Below are 19,109 nucleotides of genomic sequence, written 5' to 3' on the forward strand. Positions count from 1 at the left end.
TTTTTTGTAGAGACAGAGTCTTTGCTGTGTTGGCCAGGCTGTAGTCCCATGGCTGTGCACAGGTATGATCATAGCTAAATACAGCTTTGAACTCCTGGCTGTAAGGGATCCTCCTCCCTCAGCTTCCCAGGTAGCTGGGACTACAGGTGCACGGCAGTATGCCTGGGTAATCTTTTAATTTTCACTTTTTTGTAGAGATGAGGCCTTGTTATGTTGTCCAGGTGGTCTCAGACTCCTGGCCCCGAGTAACTTTTTAATCATATCTGTTGCTGAAAGAGGCCATTCTTTTCACAAAATTTCTATCTTTCTGATAGTTTGTAAGAATCATAGTGTTGAACTTAAAAGTAATTATTTATTTACATGCAACAGTGACTATATTAGAGATTAGGGGAAATAATATATTCCAGTTTGTAAGTATTCAAATAAGAATGAGATATTTATTTAATTTATTTAGATTTATTTTTTTCTAAAAATGATTTAAGCATATAAATCTTTAATTTATAAATTAAACCTGTAATTCCCAAAGCACTGGGAATTATAGGCATGAGCCACTATGAATGGCCCCATTTTCTTATATATAAAACAGGAATTATGGTAGCTACTTTTCAAGGCTGCAAGATTAAATGAGATGATGTTTGTAAGGCCCCTAATAAAACTGATTTAAGCCAAGCCCTCAGCAAGTGGTTTTGATACCATGTTGGAGATGATGGAGGAGAACTACTTATGTTAATTGTCTTTAAAATGTCTTAACTTCAATTTTTGGGAAATTTAGCATATCTCAAACAGAAATAAGATGTAAATATATATTCAACACTTTAGTAACAGGATAATTATTCCAACAATGTATTAGTTGATCTTAGGTATCAAGATAAAAGAATACATTGTAAGTGTGATAATATAAGTAAATGTAAATTGTTTAAAAATTTTTTTAATTTTTAACTTTTGTGGATACATAGTAGATATGTATCTATATATATGAGGTATATGAGATGTTTTGATACAAGCATGTGATATAAAATAATCATCATGGAGAATGAGTTATCCATCCTCTCAAGCATAAATAAATGTAAATTCTGATGTTGAATTTATACATCAAATTGTTAGATTTTAGATTTTGTCCTCATTTTACTTAGCTTATTTTTCTTATATACTGGTAAGATCTTATAGATGCTGTAATACAGTAAAATGTAGAACGTATGCCACAAAATTAACCTGAATTAGAGTATTTTTGCATGCATGTGGAAGTCTGTAAAGGACATAATAACTTTCTATTTCTGATCTCTGAAGTAAACCTAGGCTTTTAATTTTGGCTATCCAGATAAAAGAACTTAGTATGTCAATGTCAGTTTAAAAAAAAAAACAAAAGGCGGTCTTCCTCCAGCCCCACTGAAGTCGGGATGCAGGAACCCTGCCCGAGAGCCCCACGACGGGGGGACTCTGTCGGCCTTCTTTGCCGGAGGCCGACAGACTTCTTCCCCACACCTTAGGTTACCAAAATAAACTTGCAGTTTTGCTCCTGAAAAAAAAAAAAAAAAAACACAAAAAACAAAAAAAACCTCCAATTAATCCTTACACTTGTTGTGATCTTCCTCTTTGATATAGCCTAAACTATAGGCTATATAGCCTAAACCTTCTTCACTAAGTCTTCATTTGATCCTGCTCAACTTACTCTCATACATGACCTACTCATTGTGAAAATGGAGGTCATCAGTTATGAAACCTCTTACTTTTGCCCATCCCTACATCAGTATCCTGTGTACCACTCCACTGTCTTCCCAGAACATTTGTAATCCTCTTTGCCTGTGCCCATGATTCCGCTCTCTGAATAACACTTTTCCTATCCCTTTATGCAGATGTCCTCCTGCCCTTTAATCTTCAGCTCTGCTATCACCTAATCTAAAATATTTCTATAAAAGATAGATACATAAATAAATTAGAGGTTTCTATACTACTATGATACCAGCTAGGACATTTGACCAATAGAAACCCAATTCTTACTATATTGGCTTAAATTTAGTTTTTTATTTGTTTTGAATTTATTCAGATAATTTTGAACTAAATACTGTGACATGAGGATATTCCCAAAGGATTCTGCTTTTGAATGCTTTTTGAGGTGTCTTTTCAAAAAGATTTCTCCTCCCATTTAAACCTCAGACCAACAGAAAACGAGTCTTATTTAGATACGCAATTACTAATTTAATGTCTTAATTTGAAAGTTATAAGTGCTTTCTTAAATTAGTAATTTAAATTTATTGGAACCAGTTATTTAATGTTTAATTTTTTTAGCTTATTTTTCAGATAGACCAATAATTGATGTAGTTTGAAATGGTTTTAAAACTTTGCATGCCAATTGCACATGGACGTTATAGTCATTTTTGAGTTTTTATTAAATCTGTTTCAAGTAACTGTGGCCCAAAATAAAATAATATAGTCCTAATTTCAATGTGTGGATAATTTTTGTGCTACAGTACAAATTGCAGTACTATTCTTCCACAGCTAGGAGGCAGTCTGGTCAAAGAGTAAAATTTCTCTCCCAGTTCTCATGTGCAAACAAGATGATACACTGAATCTGGAAGGAACACATAGTTTAAGCCATTGCATTTCCCGTGGCACTTAAGGCATTGTTCCTCATCTTCTGTTTGCAATTATGTAAAGTTACCACTAGTTCAACGAAGTCTAGGTTACTAGTAAAGTAAGCCCTAGTTTTCCACTTGATCTTTACATTAGTAACTTTTAAATCATATCCGTGGCTGAAAGAGGTCATTCTTTTCACAAAATTTCTGTCTTTCTGATAGTTCATAAGAATTGTAGTGTTGAACTAAAAAGTAATCATTTACATGCTACAGTGACTATGTTAGAAATTAGGGAAAATAATATATTCCAGTTTGTAAGTATTCAAAGAAGAATGAGATATTTATTATTTACTTCTATTTATTTTTTTCTAAAAATGATTTAAGGCTTTTTACAAAGAAGCATAAGTAAACAAGTGAAAATAAGTGTTAGTAATAAAGAGTCAAAGAGAAGTTAAAGAAAGCAAAATGGAGTTGGTGGTGAGATTGGTACACAAAAAATGTATATATGACTAGATGTGCTAAACATGCTTGATATAGGAAGGGGGCTACATCTAGTAAGACGAAATTCGTGGTGAGATTAGTACAAAAATGTATTCTATCAGATCCTATGCACTTGGTGTAAGGTGGCTGGTAATTTGGCTCCAAACTTGGATGAAGAAGAGAAAAACCAACTGTAAAATGTATAGCGCCTATGAGGGTAAAACAAACAAGAGGGACAATGTTTCTGACATGAGGGACAAAATTGTCTCTTGAGTGTTCTTCATAGGACAGTGGGTCATATAAGAATGTGTAATCAACATCTTTACATTGAAGGCAATGATAAGTTTATTTTATTTTTATTTTTATTTTGAGATGCAGTCTCGCTCTGTTGCCCAGGCTGGAGTGCAGTGGTGTGATCACGGCTCACCGCAGCCTCCACCTCCTGGTTCAAGAAATTCTCCTGCCTCAGCCTCCCGAGTAGCTGGGATTACAGGCACCCGCTACCATGCCTGACTAGTTTTTGTATTTTTAGTAGAAATGGGATTTCACCATGTTGGCCTCGTTGGTCTCCAAGTCTTGACCTCAAGTGATCTGCCCACCTCAGCCTCTCAAAGTGTTGGGATTACAGGCATGAGCCACAGCACCTGGAGATAAATTTATTTTTCGTAGGCGTATCATTTAGGTTTCTTGCAAAGACCAGGGGTTTTGAGGTAAAGCAGAATTTGGTAAGAGCAGTTTTGTGCCAGAGCAACTAGAAAATGAAAAAATATTGACCTTTTTAAGCTTTATTTCTATTGGGGTTTTTTATGTACTTCTAAAATATGTATCACAGATACCAGTGACAAACCTATCTAAATATTCATAATATTTTTTCTCCTTTTAGATTCTGAAAAAGAGTTCCACATCCTCCCTCATCGAGTCTTTGTTCCCCTTCCTGGATCCACTGTAATGTTGTGTGATTACAAATTTGATGATGAGCCGGCTGAAGAAATCAGGGACCATTTTATGGAGATGTTGGATCATACAATTCAAATAGAAGATTTGAAAATTGCAGAGGAAATAAACACAGGTCATTATATGATGCTATTTAATAATCTGATTAGATTACAGCTAAGATTTTACCTATGAGATGTCTAGTTTAAATGGCATGTCTTTAGATTTTTTAAAGCTAATTCTGTTTGACACTTCAAAATATTAACTGAGACATTTTAAAATATATGTTTAATTTCTACATGTCTAGACATACAGTGAGTATTTCCTGGGAAATTGTACCAAAATTTAAGATACTAAGGTATTTTTCAAGCTTAGCGAGTAGATCTTAATAAAACAAGTTCAGCATTAAGTAGGTAAAATTACATGTCAGACTGGGTAAGTCTTACTTACTTGGTAAGTAAGCATCATGTCAGAACAGTAAGTTTTAAAACACTAATTTACTAAACATTTTCTCCATATTATTTGCCTTTTTTTTAATATCCCTTTCATGTAATTGGGATACTACGCCAAAACGGACAGTTCCAGAAATTAGATTACTTTCCTAGAGCATGGATTTGCTGTCCTATCTGGGTTTGATAACACATATTTTCCCCCTAGCCATCACTTTCACATTTGAATTTACACTTTGGAAGACTGTTTTGTTTTGTTTCGCTTTCTTTTTGTTTCTAGTGAGTTCAGGGTATGAAAACATGTCTATAAATAAATATGTAAATTCCTTTTCTGATTTCTTAGTTATTCCTCTTTGCATAGTTAATTCTCCCTTCAGGAATAGGGTGTTTGATTCAGAGTGCGCTTGAGATTATAGTGAGTCAAGTTAGTATTTGATTGGGGAACTTCAAATCTATAGTAAACTGCCTCAAGTTAGTTGCAAACCACCCTTTAGTTTTTCAGCAATGCCAGATCATGATGTAGAGCAATAAGCTTGTTTCAGTGGGGAAAATGAAATATACTAAATTGCCCAGTGCGTGGTGTTAAAATAAAGAAGCAACTACTTTCTAATCCCATGAAAACTAATAATTTTAAAGCTATAACTGTAGCAGACGGAAAGTATCTGCTTTTTGAAAGTAGACTGGTAAAAATGTTTACTGTTTTCCAAAGTTTATTTTCCCTGGTTAGTGACTGCATTATCTCTGCCAACCAAACTTAGAATCACGAGGACAGGGATTTTTGTTTGTTTTGTTCACTTGTCTATCGTTAATGCCTAGCAATAGTTCTTGAGCCATTCTGTTGAATAGATCTTATAATGTTGGTAGGATTATTCGAATTGACCTAATTTAACCTGTTAATACTGAAAACTATATCCCTAGCAGATGGGGATTCACCTTCTATTCTTCTTTATTTTACATACCAATCTGCCTCCCTGTAACCTATTCTTTCAGTAATACGCAGCAATAAAACATGAGTACCACTTCCTCGTTGAGACCATGCTTTAAATTTGAGAGCAACAAAAATGTTCTAAATATTTCAAAGCCGTATATTCTCATCTACCTTAAGCTGTTCTTTTTATTACAGTTTCCAGACCACATTTTTTTCTTACCACCTTGTTTGCCTTCCGGTAAATTAGGAATTTTTAACCTGTGAGCTCCAAAACCTTTGGTGTCAGAGCTGAACTTTTAGAAGGTTGACAAACCACTTGAAAGTAATTGTATGATTTTTTTCTGAAGAAAAGGTCTATCGCTTTCAAAGAGTTGGTAACTAAGAAAAATTAAAAATTACTTCTTAAATATACTCTGGTTTGCCTTTCTTGAAATATGTTACCCTGATGAAGCTAATGCTCTAAAACTAGTATCAGCCATTATTTATATATCTGCCAGGCACAGTTTTAAGAGTCTTACAAATACCAAATTATCATTCTTTATAACGACCCTCTGATGTAAATAATATTATTAATCCTGTTTTCCAGATGAGAGAATTAAGGCTCAGAAAGGCCAGGTAACTTTTCAAAGTTACATCACTCATAATAGTGGAGCTGGAATTTAAACTTAGGCAGTCTGGTTTTAGAGTCTGTGCCTCTTTTCTAAAAATTTGTTTTACTGCCTTTCTGTGAGAGCTAAATAATGAAGTATAGTACTATTACTTTCCATGATCTAGATACATATTTTTGCCTGGCGTTCTTCATTCCATCCCTTTAAACATTTTCAAGTGTAAATGGATGATGTTACATTATCTTGGTTTAATTTCGTCTAGATTATGTCAATATAATTTCTCATTTGTTGGCTGGAATCTTGGATCTCATTATGTTTATATAAACATAATATAAATATGTGTTATGTTTATATAAACATAATATAAATATGTGTTACGTTTATATATAATATAAACATATACATGTATATAAACATGTAATATAAACATTTTTATGTTTATAAATATAAGTTATATTTATAAACATGTTTATATGTTTATGTATGTGAATATGTTTATAAAATACAATATAAACAATATATAAAAATGTTTTCTTATAAAAATATGAAATATAATTATATATCATGTTTATAATTTTTTGAATTATTTGTCACATCCTTAGTGCATATCACATTCTTAAACTAAGAATGACTAAGGGTAGCATTGTATGCAAAACTTGCCCCATTCACAAGTTACTTTAAAAGTCAGATATAAAAGAATAGAGAGAGTCATTTCATCTAGGTTTTTAAAATAATTCTTAAAAATATTTCTGTTTTAAGTATTTTTAACTCATTTAATTTCATGTTGTATGTTAAACACAAGTATATAGACTAACGCTATTTTATTCAGTTCTTTTTAAGTTATATTTTAACAAACAGTTAACAGAGGTTAATATTCTTTCTTTACATTGCTAAGACATTAAAAAAAATTTTACTTGGGCAACATGGTGAAATCCTGTCTCTACAATAAAAACACAAAAATTAGCTGTAGAGGTTTCAGTGGGCCATGTTTACACCACTGCAGTTGAGCCTGGATGACAGTGTAAGACCCTGTCTCAAAAAAAAAAAAAAAAATTAAGTAGCTTTGACCACTGTAATGTATTCCTAAGAGGTAACTATGGCAACCTGGCATGACAGCCTCCCAAAACCAAAACTAAAACCCAATAAATTTGAATTATCATGAAACCATTATATTTAACCATTGCATTTCAGCAAACATCTGTTGAGAGAGCAAAAAGGGCCTTTGCCTCTCTTGCTTAACTGTTGTATTTCTAGCACTTTACTAAGAGCTTAGCCTTAGCACGTCATAGGTTGTCAGTAGATATTTTTTGACTGAATAAATTATTTATTTTGTCAGTCCTATGGATTGGGATCCAAAGAACAACAAAATGCTGATCCTGTCTTCAAGGAGCTAAGTAGATTTTTGTTTGTTTGTTTGTTTTTTCAGTCAGAGTCTTGCTCTGTCTCCCAGGCTGGAGTGTACAGGTGCGTTCTCAGCTCACTGAAACCTCTGCCTCCCAGGCTCAAGGGATTCTCTTGCCTCAGCCTCCTGAGTATCTGGGATTACAGGCATGTGCCACCAAGCCTGGTTAATTTTGCATTGTTAGTAGAGATAGGGTTTCACCATGTTGGTCAGGCTGGTCTCGAACTCCTGATCTCGTGATCCACCCGCCACGGCCTCCCAAACTGCTGGGATTACAGGTGTTAGTCACCACGCCCAGCCAGTAGAGTTTTTAAAAAAATGTCTGTGTAGATACTATGTTTTTACTAACTTCAGGCTAGTTCAAACTAGGTAAACTCCTTCACTAAACTTTCTTGTAGTTCGCTCTTCTATGCTGTTCTGCTATAATACGTTACATACTTGTAATTATTTAAATCATCAATTGCATATTTAATGTTGATCTTTCACGTTAGACTGTAAGATTTTTGAAAGTAAGTAGAATATTTATTTATCCGTGCCTAAAACATAGTAGGTGTTCCTAAGTATTTGTTAGTGATTCATAAATACTGAATAAATGATTCTTAGGAAACTACAGCACATCTTGTTTTCACATTTATTTTATACTTGACAAATTATAAGCTTATGCCTGGACAGACAAGATTTTTAAGGTTTGTGTAGTCTAGTATACTGAACATGTTGAAGGTTTAAAAAGGCTATAATATTCATAGATGTATGGCTGAAAATGTATAGTTCAGAACATTTTCAGGAGTATTGAACGTTTAAGACATGAAATTATGTCTTTTATATGAAAATATGTAGCACTAGTAGTTGTCCCAGAAATTTTAATCTAGTTTACAGCATTTAGTATGTCTATTTATCAGATGTTTATTAAGCTTATGCTCTGTTCAAGACAATATAATAGATATAAATCAATAACTTGATTCCTTTCCTTTAGAAGCCTAGAGGAAAGATAGAATGTATATGCGTGATTAGTTATGCAGAGAATGTAGTAAGGTCCTAAGAATACCTAAGTACTCCATCAAGATTAGTGATCAGAATTTTAGGGTCTCCAGTGATTTGGTTAATAATTTAATCAGAAAAAAAGTCTCTATTATAGGCATTACCAGTAATCTATAATATACAGTAACAAAGTTTTGGCATTCCTATATTAAAATTTTAGTGGACCAGGCACGATGGCTCATGCCTGTAGTCCCAGCACTTTGGGAGGCTGAGGCGGGTGGATCACCTGAGGTCAGGAGTCAAGACCAGCCTGACCAACATGGAGAAACCCCGTCTCTACTAAAAATACAAAGTTAGCCAGGCATGGTGGTGCATGCCTGTAAACCCAGCTACTCGGGAGGCTGAGGCAGGAGAATCACTTGAATCCGGAAGGTGGAGGTTGCAGTGAGCCAAAATCGTGCCACTGCACTCCAGCCTGGGCAACAAGAGTGAAACTCTGTCTCAAAAAAAAAAAAAAAAAAAAAAAAATTTAGTAAATTATTTTCCTTTTTGTATTCTTTATTACAGTTGAGTATCCCTAATCTGAAAATCTAAAATCTGAAATGCTCCAAAATTTGAACCTTTTTGAGCACTGATATGCTCAAAGGAAATATTCAGTGGAGCATTTCAGATTTTGGATTTTTGGATTAGGAATGCTAAGCTGGTGTACTGCAAATATTTCAGAATTCAAAAAAATCTGAAATCTGAAACACTTAACAATCCCAAGCATTTTGGACAAGGAATACTCAACCTGTACTACTTTTATGTTTCACTTCAACTGAAAGGTCACTGAAAGCACATACCAGTTTTATAAATTGATGCTCTATACAGTATATAATCCTACTTGTGTTGAAAGTTTCATAGTTTTGAATGATGTTTACTTTTGCAAATAAATAAAAGTTTTAATTTTAGCCTCAAAACAATATACTTTTTATCCATTATTGTCAGATATAAATGCTAGTCTCTAATGAACTGTTTATTTATATACTAAATATATTTTAATCCTCTTTCTTGAGTTCCCTCAGTAAACTTTATCATTAGCATTATTTGTACCTTGTTAAATATTAGCATGAACCAGTAAATATGAAATAAAATAACTTTAAAATCTTAGATAATATATGAATATTAATACATATGTCTGATTTATGGATTTTAATTTTCATAAACCTTTAATATTAAAACTTAGTTATATGTTTCACACTGTATTTAAAATTATTTATTGTCTATATTTCTCTTCTTTATGCTGACAGTCTAGTATAGAGATGGATTAACAGTAGGAAGAGTTTAATATTACAAGAACAAAGGAAGCAAAACAGCAATTTGGAAAGTTTAGGTGTGTATACTTACATGTATGCCATATTAAACTCATGGTTTCTAGATGATATTACACATTTTTCTAATATTGTATAATGTATTGAAGATATTTCAGTATGGTAGGTATGATCCTTTCAGGACTCTGCCCTGTTTTTGAAACTTACGTGAATCTCGAGTGAGTGAGTGAGTGAGTGAGTGAGTGAGTGATGTCTATTCTTGGTTGCCTATTATGTATTAGGATTCTACAGATAAAATATATAGTCCTGACTCTCAAGAAGCCCACAGTGCAATGGGAAATACAAAGAAATGAGTTATTCCAAAACAAAGTGGCCCATGTGCTATAATGTGCTGATCTGTGGCTTTATTATTAATATCTAATTATTTGAAATTATTAATTGCTAAAACCACTAATAACTCTATAACAAGAATGAACAGAGAAGCGTCAGAACTCTTACCAGAGGCACTATCTCCGTAAGGGACTCAGGGAAAGCTTCTTAGAGCAGGTGACATTTGAGTTCATTTTGAAGGATGAATACAAGTAAAAGTAGCTTTTTAGGAATTGAACACTGGTATGAGATGTATTACAACCAAGAATATGACTTACCTAGAAGTATATTAGTTTTGCTTCATCAAGCATTTGTTAAATTGGAAGGAATGATTTAGTAATTATGCATATTTATTATAAAGAACACATTATCAAATAATAGAATAAAAACATACATTTTAATAGAAAAATTAAGTGCCTTTACATAAACATCCTATGTTTTTTAAGAATTATATGCACTTACTCACTCATTTACTCATTTAATCATTTACTCAAAGATATTAGATGCCACAATTTTACGAAGATAATGTCCAGGAGTCCAGGCCTGCCACTTAGAACTAACCTTAAAGAAGTCCCCTCTGAATCCTAGATTCTCTTGGGGTTGCTGTGAGAATTTGGTAAAACTGTTAGGGAAAATACTTTCTAAACAGAGATATATAAATGGAGGATGATGTTAACACATTATTAGGCTTTTAAATACTGAACCTCTGACTTGTAATGAAAAATATTAATGTATGAAAATGTTTTATAATATGTGTAAGTTTTCCTAAATATTTGAAATTAGAGTTTCCCATGTAAAATAAACCACAAAAAAGTGGAGCTCAAATGTTCAAATTCAGAAATTGGAATCAATTACTACATATTTAGGAACGTTAAATTTGCTATAAATATTTTGCTTTATCTTCTAAGTATTTAACATTACAGGTTGAGTATCCCTAATCTGAAAGTCTGAAACACAAAACACTCCAAAATTAGAAACTTTTTGAGCACCAACATGATACTCAAAGGAAATATGCTCATTAGAACATTTTGGGTTTTGGATTTCAGATTAGGGATGCTCAGCCAGTAAGTATACTGCAAATAATCCAAAATTTGGAAAAAAAAAATCATTTCAGGTAAGGGATGCTCAGCTTATATTATTTACCTGATTATTACTTGTTTCTGTTCTATAGTATAGTTGCCAAGCAGTTGCTATGTTTAAAATACATATTTGCCAAGTAAGTATCTTAAAATAACATACTTTTAAATGACTTAAGAGATGAGGAACAATTTGTCAAACTGACTCACTTGAGGTGAGGGATAACTGGCTTTAAAATTTCTTAGCTGTGTTAGTCATCTCCTAGTTGACATTAACTTAATAATTTCAATGTACTTTTATCAACAGTACCATCTAAAAAACTTTGAAGTCACACCTTTAAAATCTGATGAACCTCATCTTTGCCAGTATCAGAGCTGAAATTAATTTTTGTCATTTGGTTAAACATTGACAATTATAAAGGAAAAATGAGTAATACTGAAGATACAGTTTTATGGCTACATCGCTGAGTAGAATTATACATCAGTAATTTAGGATTTACGGATAGGAAGAACACAGCCAACGAAGGAGTTCAAGTCTTAACATTTTATTTTAAGCTTTTAAATAGTCCTGCCTACCTATCAGCAGCTTGGAATGAAATCTGAACACGTCTGCAACTTTTGCGTGCATTCACAGCCCTTGTTTTCTCTATCTTTTTGACAGCTGCTCAAGAAGAGTACTTTCTTAACAATAATGATCAATTTTCGATTTGTCTGAATTTAAAATTACTTGGTTTTAAGGAGTGGTTGAGATCTAATGTTGTATTGAATCACTGTGTTATTTGTATTTAAATTTCATGTAATATATTAAAATATTGGTGAAATAACACAGTGCCTGAGATTAGATTTAAAAATCCTACAAGCCCCCACCAAAAATAAGCAAATAAATTGCTATTTTCATTATTGAAAAACATTCTGCTTCAGTAAAATCATCTCAAATTTGTATCAAACCACATGATTTTATATGACAGATTTAAAAATGGAAATAGCAGGGCAGTGGAATGCCTTTTATAAAAGTAAATTATTTGTGCAGAGTACGATCTTCTAGAGCATGATCTTCATATATAATATTCAATGTTAAATATATAAGTAATATGACAACTAAAACAATTTTGTTTTTTTTTTGTATGCAAGTATTCAAGTAATAAAGTTCCTGTAGCAAATAGGTATAATTCACACCATCCATTATTTTTGTTTATTATCTGATATAAGGATTTTATTGGCCCAAATATGGGGAAAAAAAATAAACCTTTTTTTTTTTGAGACGGAGCCCAGGCTGGAGTGCACTGGCACTATCTTGGCTCACTGCAAGCTCCGCCTCCCGGGTTCACGCCATTCTCCTGCATCAGCCTCCTGAGTAGCTGGGACTACAGGTGCCCGCCACCACGCCCGGCTAATTTTTTTTTGCATTTTTAGTAAGAGACGGGGTTTCACCATGTTGTCCAGGATGGTCTCAATCTCCTGACCTCGTGACCCGCCCACCTTGGCCTCCTGAAGTGCCGGGATTACAAGCGTGAGCCACCGTGCCCAGCCAAAAAATACCTTTTTAACAGAGATATTTGCTCATAGAGCCAAATGTTGTTTTTGTTTTTATTTAACGTAAAATTGTATTAGCCATTCAACTTTTAAACCTATGGACTGAAGTTGGAAGAAATTTTAAATTACTAGGCTAATATAGTCTGGAACCGAGGTATTATAGCCCTTGAGAAACCTAGAAACTGGAAATATAGAAAACTAGATATTCCTAGAGACAGTTCATAAGAATTTGTTGTTCTTTGTGACTGGTTTCATGTGAGAATAGAAAAAAAAAGGGGGGGGGCGGAAGGTTTTTTTGTTGTTTGTTTTTAAAGTAATTTAGTTGTATGCTTGAAGAAGAAAAAAAAGAATGGTGGCATCCTTGATTCTAATAACATAGTTACTAGGAATTATTTATGAAAATCAAACTTTATGAGAAATTAATGACAAGTAGGTAATTTTTTTTTCTTTTTCATCCATTTTGGTGTCATCGATACCTATTTCAGTAAGTTTATATGTCATTCTTTTCAACTTGTGCTAGTATATTAGGGTGCAAAGATGTCTGTAAGAACATTGTAAATTCAACAATAAGCTATTTTACTTTAAACAATAATATTTACTATCTCTCTTGAGTTCTCTCTTTTTTGGGGAGTGGTGAGGGTAAATAAACAGATCAGTATAAAGTAGTTGCTTTCATAACCTATTTCCCTAGAGTTCTATAGAATAGCATTCTTCTGTCACCTCTAGGATAGAAGTAAGGAGCTGGCCTGACTCCAGGAGTCCTCCCTCCCAGCTTCAGCCTGGCTAGCATACTTTCATCTTTTTTACACACTGGGAATTTGTCAGATTTTCTTTGTTTTCGTAGGATTCTTCAGTCCTAGGGGAAAAAAATTGAAAACTGTTAGCCTGTGTGGTCTCTGAGGATGTTATCAGTTCACACACTTTCATTAAGCATTAAATAAATTCAGATAGGCCAATCTACATAAATTGCTGTCAGCATAATGAAGTAGAAAGAGAACTTATGTCCAAATCATCAGTCAAATGCCTGTGATGGTCAAATACGCACTTTAACCTTCCAGGTTATGTTTTCCATTTGTAAAATGTGATGATGTCCTTGCCTTGCTTACCATTCAGAGTTGTTTTAAGGTCAAAATTTTTATCATAGTTTAAATTTCAAGTTGGATCAAGAGTCAGCAGATTTTTTTTGTGCAAATAAATATTTTAGGCTTTGTGAGCCACATAGGGTCTTTTTCACATATTCTTTTTTTTAACAGTGTTTTAAAAATATAAAAAATAGATTTGTAGTTTAAGAGCTTTTACAAAAATAGGTCATGAGCCAGAGGCCCATGTACTGCAATGTGCTAGTCACTGGTTTTATTACTAATGTCTAATTATTTGAAATTATGAATTGCTAAAACCACCAATAACGATATAAATTAGGCTGGGCACGGTGGCTCCCACCCACCGTGTGATCCCAGCACTTTGGGAGGCCAAGGCGGCAGATCCCTTGTGGTCAGGAGTTGGAGACCAGCCTGGCCAACATGGCGAAATCCCGTCTCTACTAAAAATACAAAAACTAGGCCGGGCGTGGTGGCTCATGGCTGTAATCCCAGCATTTTGGGAGGCCAAAGTGGGCGCATTACCTGAGGTCAGGAGTTGGGGCCAGCCAGACCAACATGGCAAAAGCCTGTCTTACTAAAAATACAAAAGTTAGTGGGGCGTAGTGGCGCACCCCTGTAGTCCCAGCTACTCGGGAGGCTGAGGCGGGAGAATTGCTTGAACCTGGGAGGTGGAGGTTGCAGTGAGCCGAGATCACGCCATTGCACTACAGCTTAGACAGCAGAGCAAGACTCTGTCTCAAATAAATAAATAAAATAAATTAAAATGCAAAGATTAGCTGGGTGTGGTGGCAGGCGGCTGTAATTCCAGCTACTCAGGAGGTTGAGGCAAGAGAATCACTTGAACCTGGGAGGCGGAGGTTGCAGTGAGCTGAGCTCATGCCACTGTACTCCAGCCTGGGTGACAGAGTAGACTCTGTCTCAAAAAAAAAAAAAAAAAAAAAAAGGTAACTTAATCTCAGGAGTGAAGTTTACTCTGCTATGAATTTTGGTATAAATTTATCTCTACTACTATATAGTAACCAAATTATTATTATTATTATTATTATTTTGAGACAGAGTCTCACTCTTTCACCCAGGCTGGAGTGCAGTGGTGTGACCTTGGCTCATTGCAACCTCCATCTCCCAGGTTCAAGCAGTTCTCCTGCCTCAGCCTCCCAAGTAGCTGGGACTGCAGATGCATGCCGCCACGCCCGGCTAATGTTTTGTATTTTAGTAGAGACAGGGTTTCACCATGTTGCCCAGGCTGGTCTTGAACTGCTGAGCTCAGGCACTCTGCCTGCCTCAGCCTCCCAAAGTGCTGGGATTACACACATCAGCCACCACACCTGACCAACAAATTACAATTTTTGAAAGTCATTCAGAACTGGCTGTGTGGCCCTCTGATTTAGTTCAATGATAAAGCTACATTGTTTTGAAAACTGTCAATTTGACATATATTCTATTAAATTTAATTCACCTATAATTGATAATGAGCAAATTCATTATGTTATATAAAAAACAAGTAGAATGGAAATGGTGTTGATTGTATAGTTTTTATAATGTTCTTTAAAACTCAGTTTCATTTGTTAATCCTTATTTTATGTGAAATTTATTATTATTATACTCTTTCAGCTTGTATGAGTTCCTCTATGAATAGTCAAGCTTCATTGGACAACACAGATGATGAACAACCAAAACAGCCAATTAAAACTACAATGTTATTGAAAATTCAGCAGAACATAGGTATTTAATTTTACTTCTTTGATAGCACTGAAAACATATTTAGATTTGAGTTTTCTTGTTACTTTAAAATTTTTGTATTTCATTTCGCTTTCTTAAGATTGCTAGACTTAGCATTATTTATTGGGTATTATGGAAAGTGCCAGGCCCTAGAGATAGAAAGATTTATAATTCATACATTATCATGAGTGCCCTCAAAGATGACACATCCTATTAATTTTTAAAACATTCTTAAAAGAAAAAATACAGAGTTTTGGGAATCAGTATGGTAGGGCTAATGTTTTACAAACTGGTATTCCTAGAATTACTATCACAGGAGATTTTGATGTGTGTTCTATGACAAAAAATGTCAAATTCAAGTCAGGAATTTTATAATGTATTTTTATATTTTAAAGGGTCTAAGAAATGCAGAATTATTTTAACATTTTCAGACTTTTTGAACAAGGAACATGCAGACTATTGTTTAATGGGGTAACAATTTGAGAAATACTAAGTATTAAGACTTCTGACTGAGAGTTAGGAGCCAGAAGATTTAATTGTAGTTCTTGTCATTCATTAGATAAATTTAATTAATTTTTTTGTACATGTGTGTGTCTGTCTGTCTGGACTACTATGGCCAGTTTCTTTCTTTAGCTTACTATAATCAGGAAAAAATAAAAGTTACAACTTAGACATACTAATTCTTAGATTTTATAATGGTTGAACATGAACTTCTGCAGTTTTCAGTAGCTACACAAGTTACACAAGTGGCTTTACATTGTGATGGTTGAGAACTGCTGCCTACTGGAACTGCCTTTTTTTTTTTTTTAACCTAAGTAGCATAAGACAGCTGGTATGCCAATAAAAATATTTATATAAGCCCTTTAAAGTGTTTGTTATTTTTTCTCTTAGATACGTCTCAGTGCACATTTGTGCAAGAAAGATACTTTATCCGACATTCGAAGTCTAGTTTTTCAACTTATGACTATATTTTTCTCTAAGATGTTGCTGCCTTTTAGTATATACATATGTATGTGTATGTAAGATTGTGTGTTTCTGTGTTTGTGTATTGTCGTTTTTTAGGCCCATCAGTTACCCACATTTCAGAGCCTAGGATTAGTCTGGCCTTTCTTTTGCTCATTCCATTTTCATTTGTTCTGTGTTTGTTTTACTTTTAGGTGTGATTGCAGCATTTACAGTTGCAGTCCTTGCTGCTGGTATCTCCTTTCATTACTTCAGTGATTAGGGTGAGGCACAAAGAGTTTCTTGATCATCCAGAGAACATTGACAGATAATTATGAATAATAACGATGTTAATCCATCTGTATTTAAAGCAGTAGCAGCCAGATCTGCTGCCATGATGCCTATTTGGTGTGTTTCTGATTAAAATGAAATCACAAGCTGCCTTGTTTAGCCTGCTTTACACTGTAGGTGGCCCACATTTCCAGAAATAAAGTTATGCATCTAGATGGAAGCTGCATGTAACAAATCATTATTATCTATTGTTTAAAAGGTTCAAAATGATGGGATATGATCATAGATTTTAGTCTTACTAATCTGAATCACATATTAATCAGGACATTAAAAAGTTGAACAGAGGCATGGTGGCTCACCTATAATCTCAACGCTTTGGGAGGCTGAGGCAGGAGGATCACCTGGGGCTAGGAGGGATTTGGAGACCAGCCCGGATGACATAATGAGATTCTGTCTCTACTGGAAAAAAAAAAAAAAACTTAGCTGGACATGGTGGCATGCAGCTCTAGTCCCAACTACTTGCAACTACTTGGAGGCTGAAGTGGGAAGATCACTTGAGCCCGGGAGTTTGAGGCCGCAGCGAGCTATGATCACACTACTGTACTCCAGCCTGGGTGACAAAATGAGACCTTGTCTCTAAAATAAATAAGTAAATTTAAAAAGTAAAAAAAAAGTAGTAATTTGAACAGTCAATGTTGATGCAACGTCTTAATAATAGAGCACCAGGAGAAATTTCTACCAAGTGAAACAACAACCTTACGATAAGCTCATCTTCTAGGAGTTTTCTAACGTGCACTCATTTCCTATATACTGTGTGTTTTTTATTCTGATCAAGGGGTAGGGAACCTTTCCAGAGAGGTCCCATTAGTAAGAAATGACATAAAATATGTGCTTTCTCAGGTTACTATATAACTGTTTTAGTATACTTAATAAACAAAATAAGACTTTTGCTTCCAGCAAGTATGTTAGGCTAGATATTATAAAACAACTAGATCCTGAATAAAATCTGCTTTTGAATGGGTTCACAGGAAGTAGGAGAACTTTCAAGAACCATACTTCTACCTTTCCTCTGCCACAAGAAATGGATGCATTTTAAGTTAGGAGTCATGAATACTGGATTGACCATACAAGTGGACTATGCTTGTCTGCATGGCAGATACCAATAGCAACACTGCCATATTCAGTTTGCCTCAAATCAGAAACAAGAAGACATCTGAATCTGAGATGCTGCCCTAGAGAGGACAGTTAAAGAAGTTTCAGTGGCCCTCAGTTTGTAGTGCTGTAGCTCCGGGCAGAAGCAAGAGGGAAACATTCCTAATTTAGTTCCAAGATTCCTATAGATTATTATCAAGTAGTAGTATTTTATGACTAGAGATCACAGGCACTAGTTGAAACAAACTAACATGACAAGGAAGCTATAGAAAAAATAAACGTTGAACTCAGTTCTTCAAGGTTTCATCACCAACATAAGAAATGAAGTTGGGACCACAGGCAGATCTGAAAAAGAAACAAATAGAATTCCTAGAAATGAGAAATATTTATTGAAATAAAAAAAAAGCCCTCAGACATGGTGAATATTTTATTAGACTCAGCTGAAGAGACAAGTGAACTATAAGCTGGATCTAAAATTACCCAGTGAGCAGCGAGGAGAAAGCAGGAGCTAGAAAACATTAGAAAGTTAAGAGAGTTGGAGGGAAGAATTATAAAGACTAGGAGTACTAGAAGGAGAGAATTTAGAGAATGAAGGAGAGGCGTACTTGAAAAGATAACACAATTTTCCAAATTTGTTGGAAAAACATGAATTCATAGCTTCAGAAAGCACAATATATACCAAACATATATTTAAATAAAATCTAGGCCTAGACTCAAGGTATTGTAAATGATAAGATACCAATAGAAAATTTTAAAAGCAACCATGGGGAGAAAAAGATCATCATCAGTGAAGGCAAGACAGTCAAATACTTAGTAGGCTTCCTAACAGCAACGATGTACCCAAAAGAGGGTAGAATTCTGAGAAAAACTGTTAGCTTAGAATTTGCAACAAGTGAAACTGAAACAGACACAGGCTGAGATGAAAAACGGATGTTATCCTCAGCAGAACTTCAGTAAAGAGACTACAAAGGGATGATCTTCAAGAAGGAAAATGATTCTAAAAGGATGATCTGAAATTGAAAAACTAGCATAAGTAAATTTAAACTGTTTGGATAAAACAATTATAATGAAAACTGTTTATAAGAAATTGTAAACAAATGTAAAACTAAATAAATGTTATGCAACATTAATAATGTGGAATTTTTAAATAAGGATATAATTGAAAAACTGGATAATAGCGGTTGGCTGGCAGAAGGGTGATTGGAATTAGAGTGTTCTGAGGTTCTTTTATTCAGAAAACTGGTTAAGATACTGTTTAACCTTAAA

The 19,109-nt window shown here is 34.2% G+C and overlaps 1 protein-coding gene across 1 annotated transcript in view; it reads left to right on the plus strand.

The window, feature by feature from the left end:
• LOC105506143 (chromosome unknown open reading frame, human C1orf27) overlaps positions 1-17,153 on the plus strand; it is a 43,107-nt gene extending 25,954 nt beyond the window's left edge. Inside the window, exons 13-15 of the mRNA XM_011934185.1 lie at positions 3,937-4,122; positions 15,351-15,461; positions 16,616-17,153. Coding sequence (XP_011789575.1) covers positions 3,937-4,122; positions 15,351-15,461; positions 16,616-16,683 — 365 coding nt within the window. The 3' untranslated portion in view covers positions 16,684-17,153. The remainder of the gene's footprint in view (positions 1-3,936; positions 4,123-15,350; positions 15,462-16,615) is intronic.
• The last annotated feature ends 1,956 nt before the right edge of the window (positions 17,154-19,109 follow it).

The sequence above is a fragment of the Colobus angolensis genome, unplaced genomic scaffold (genome assembly GCF_000951035.1).
Source record: "Colobus angolensis palliatus isolate OR3802 unplaced genomic scaffold, Cang.pa_1.0 Scaffold132, whole genome shotgun sequence".
NCBI lineage: Eukaryota > Metazoa > Chordata > Mammalia > Primates > Cercopithecidae > Colobus > Colobus angolensis.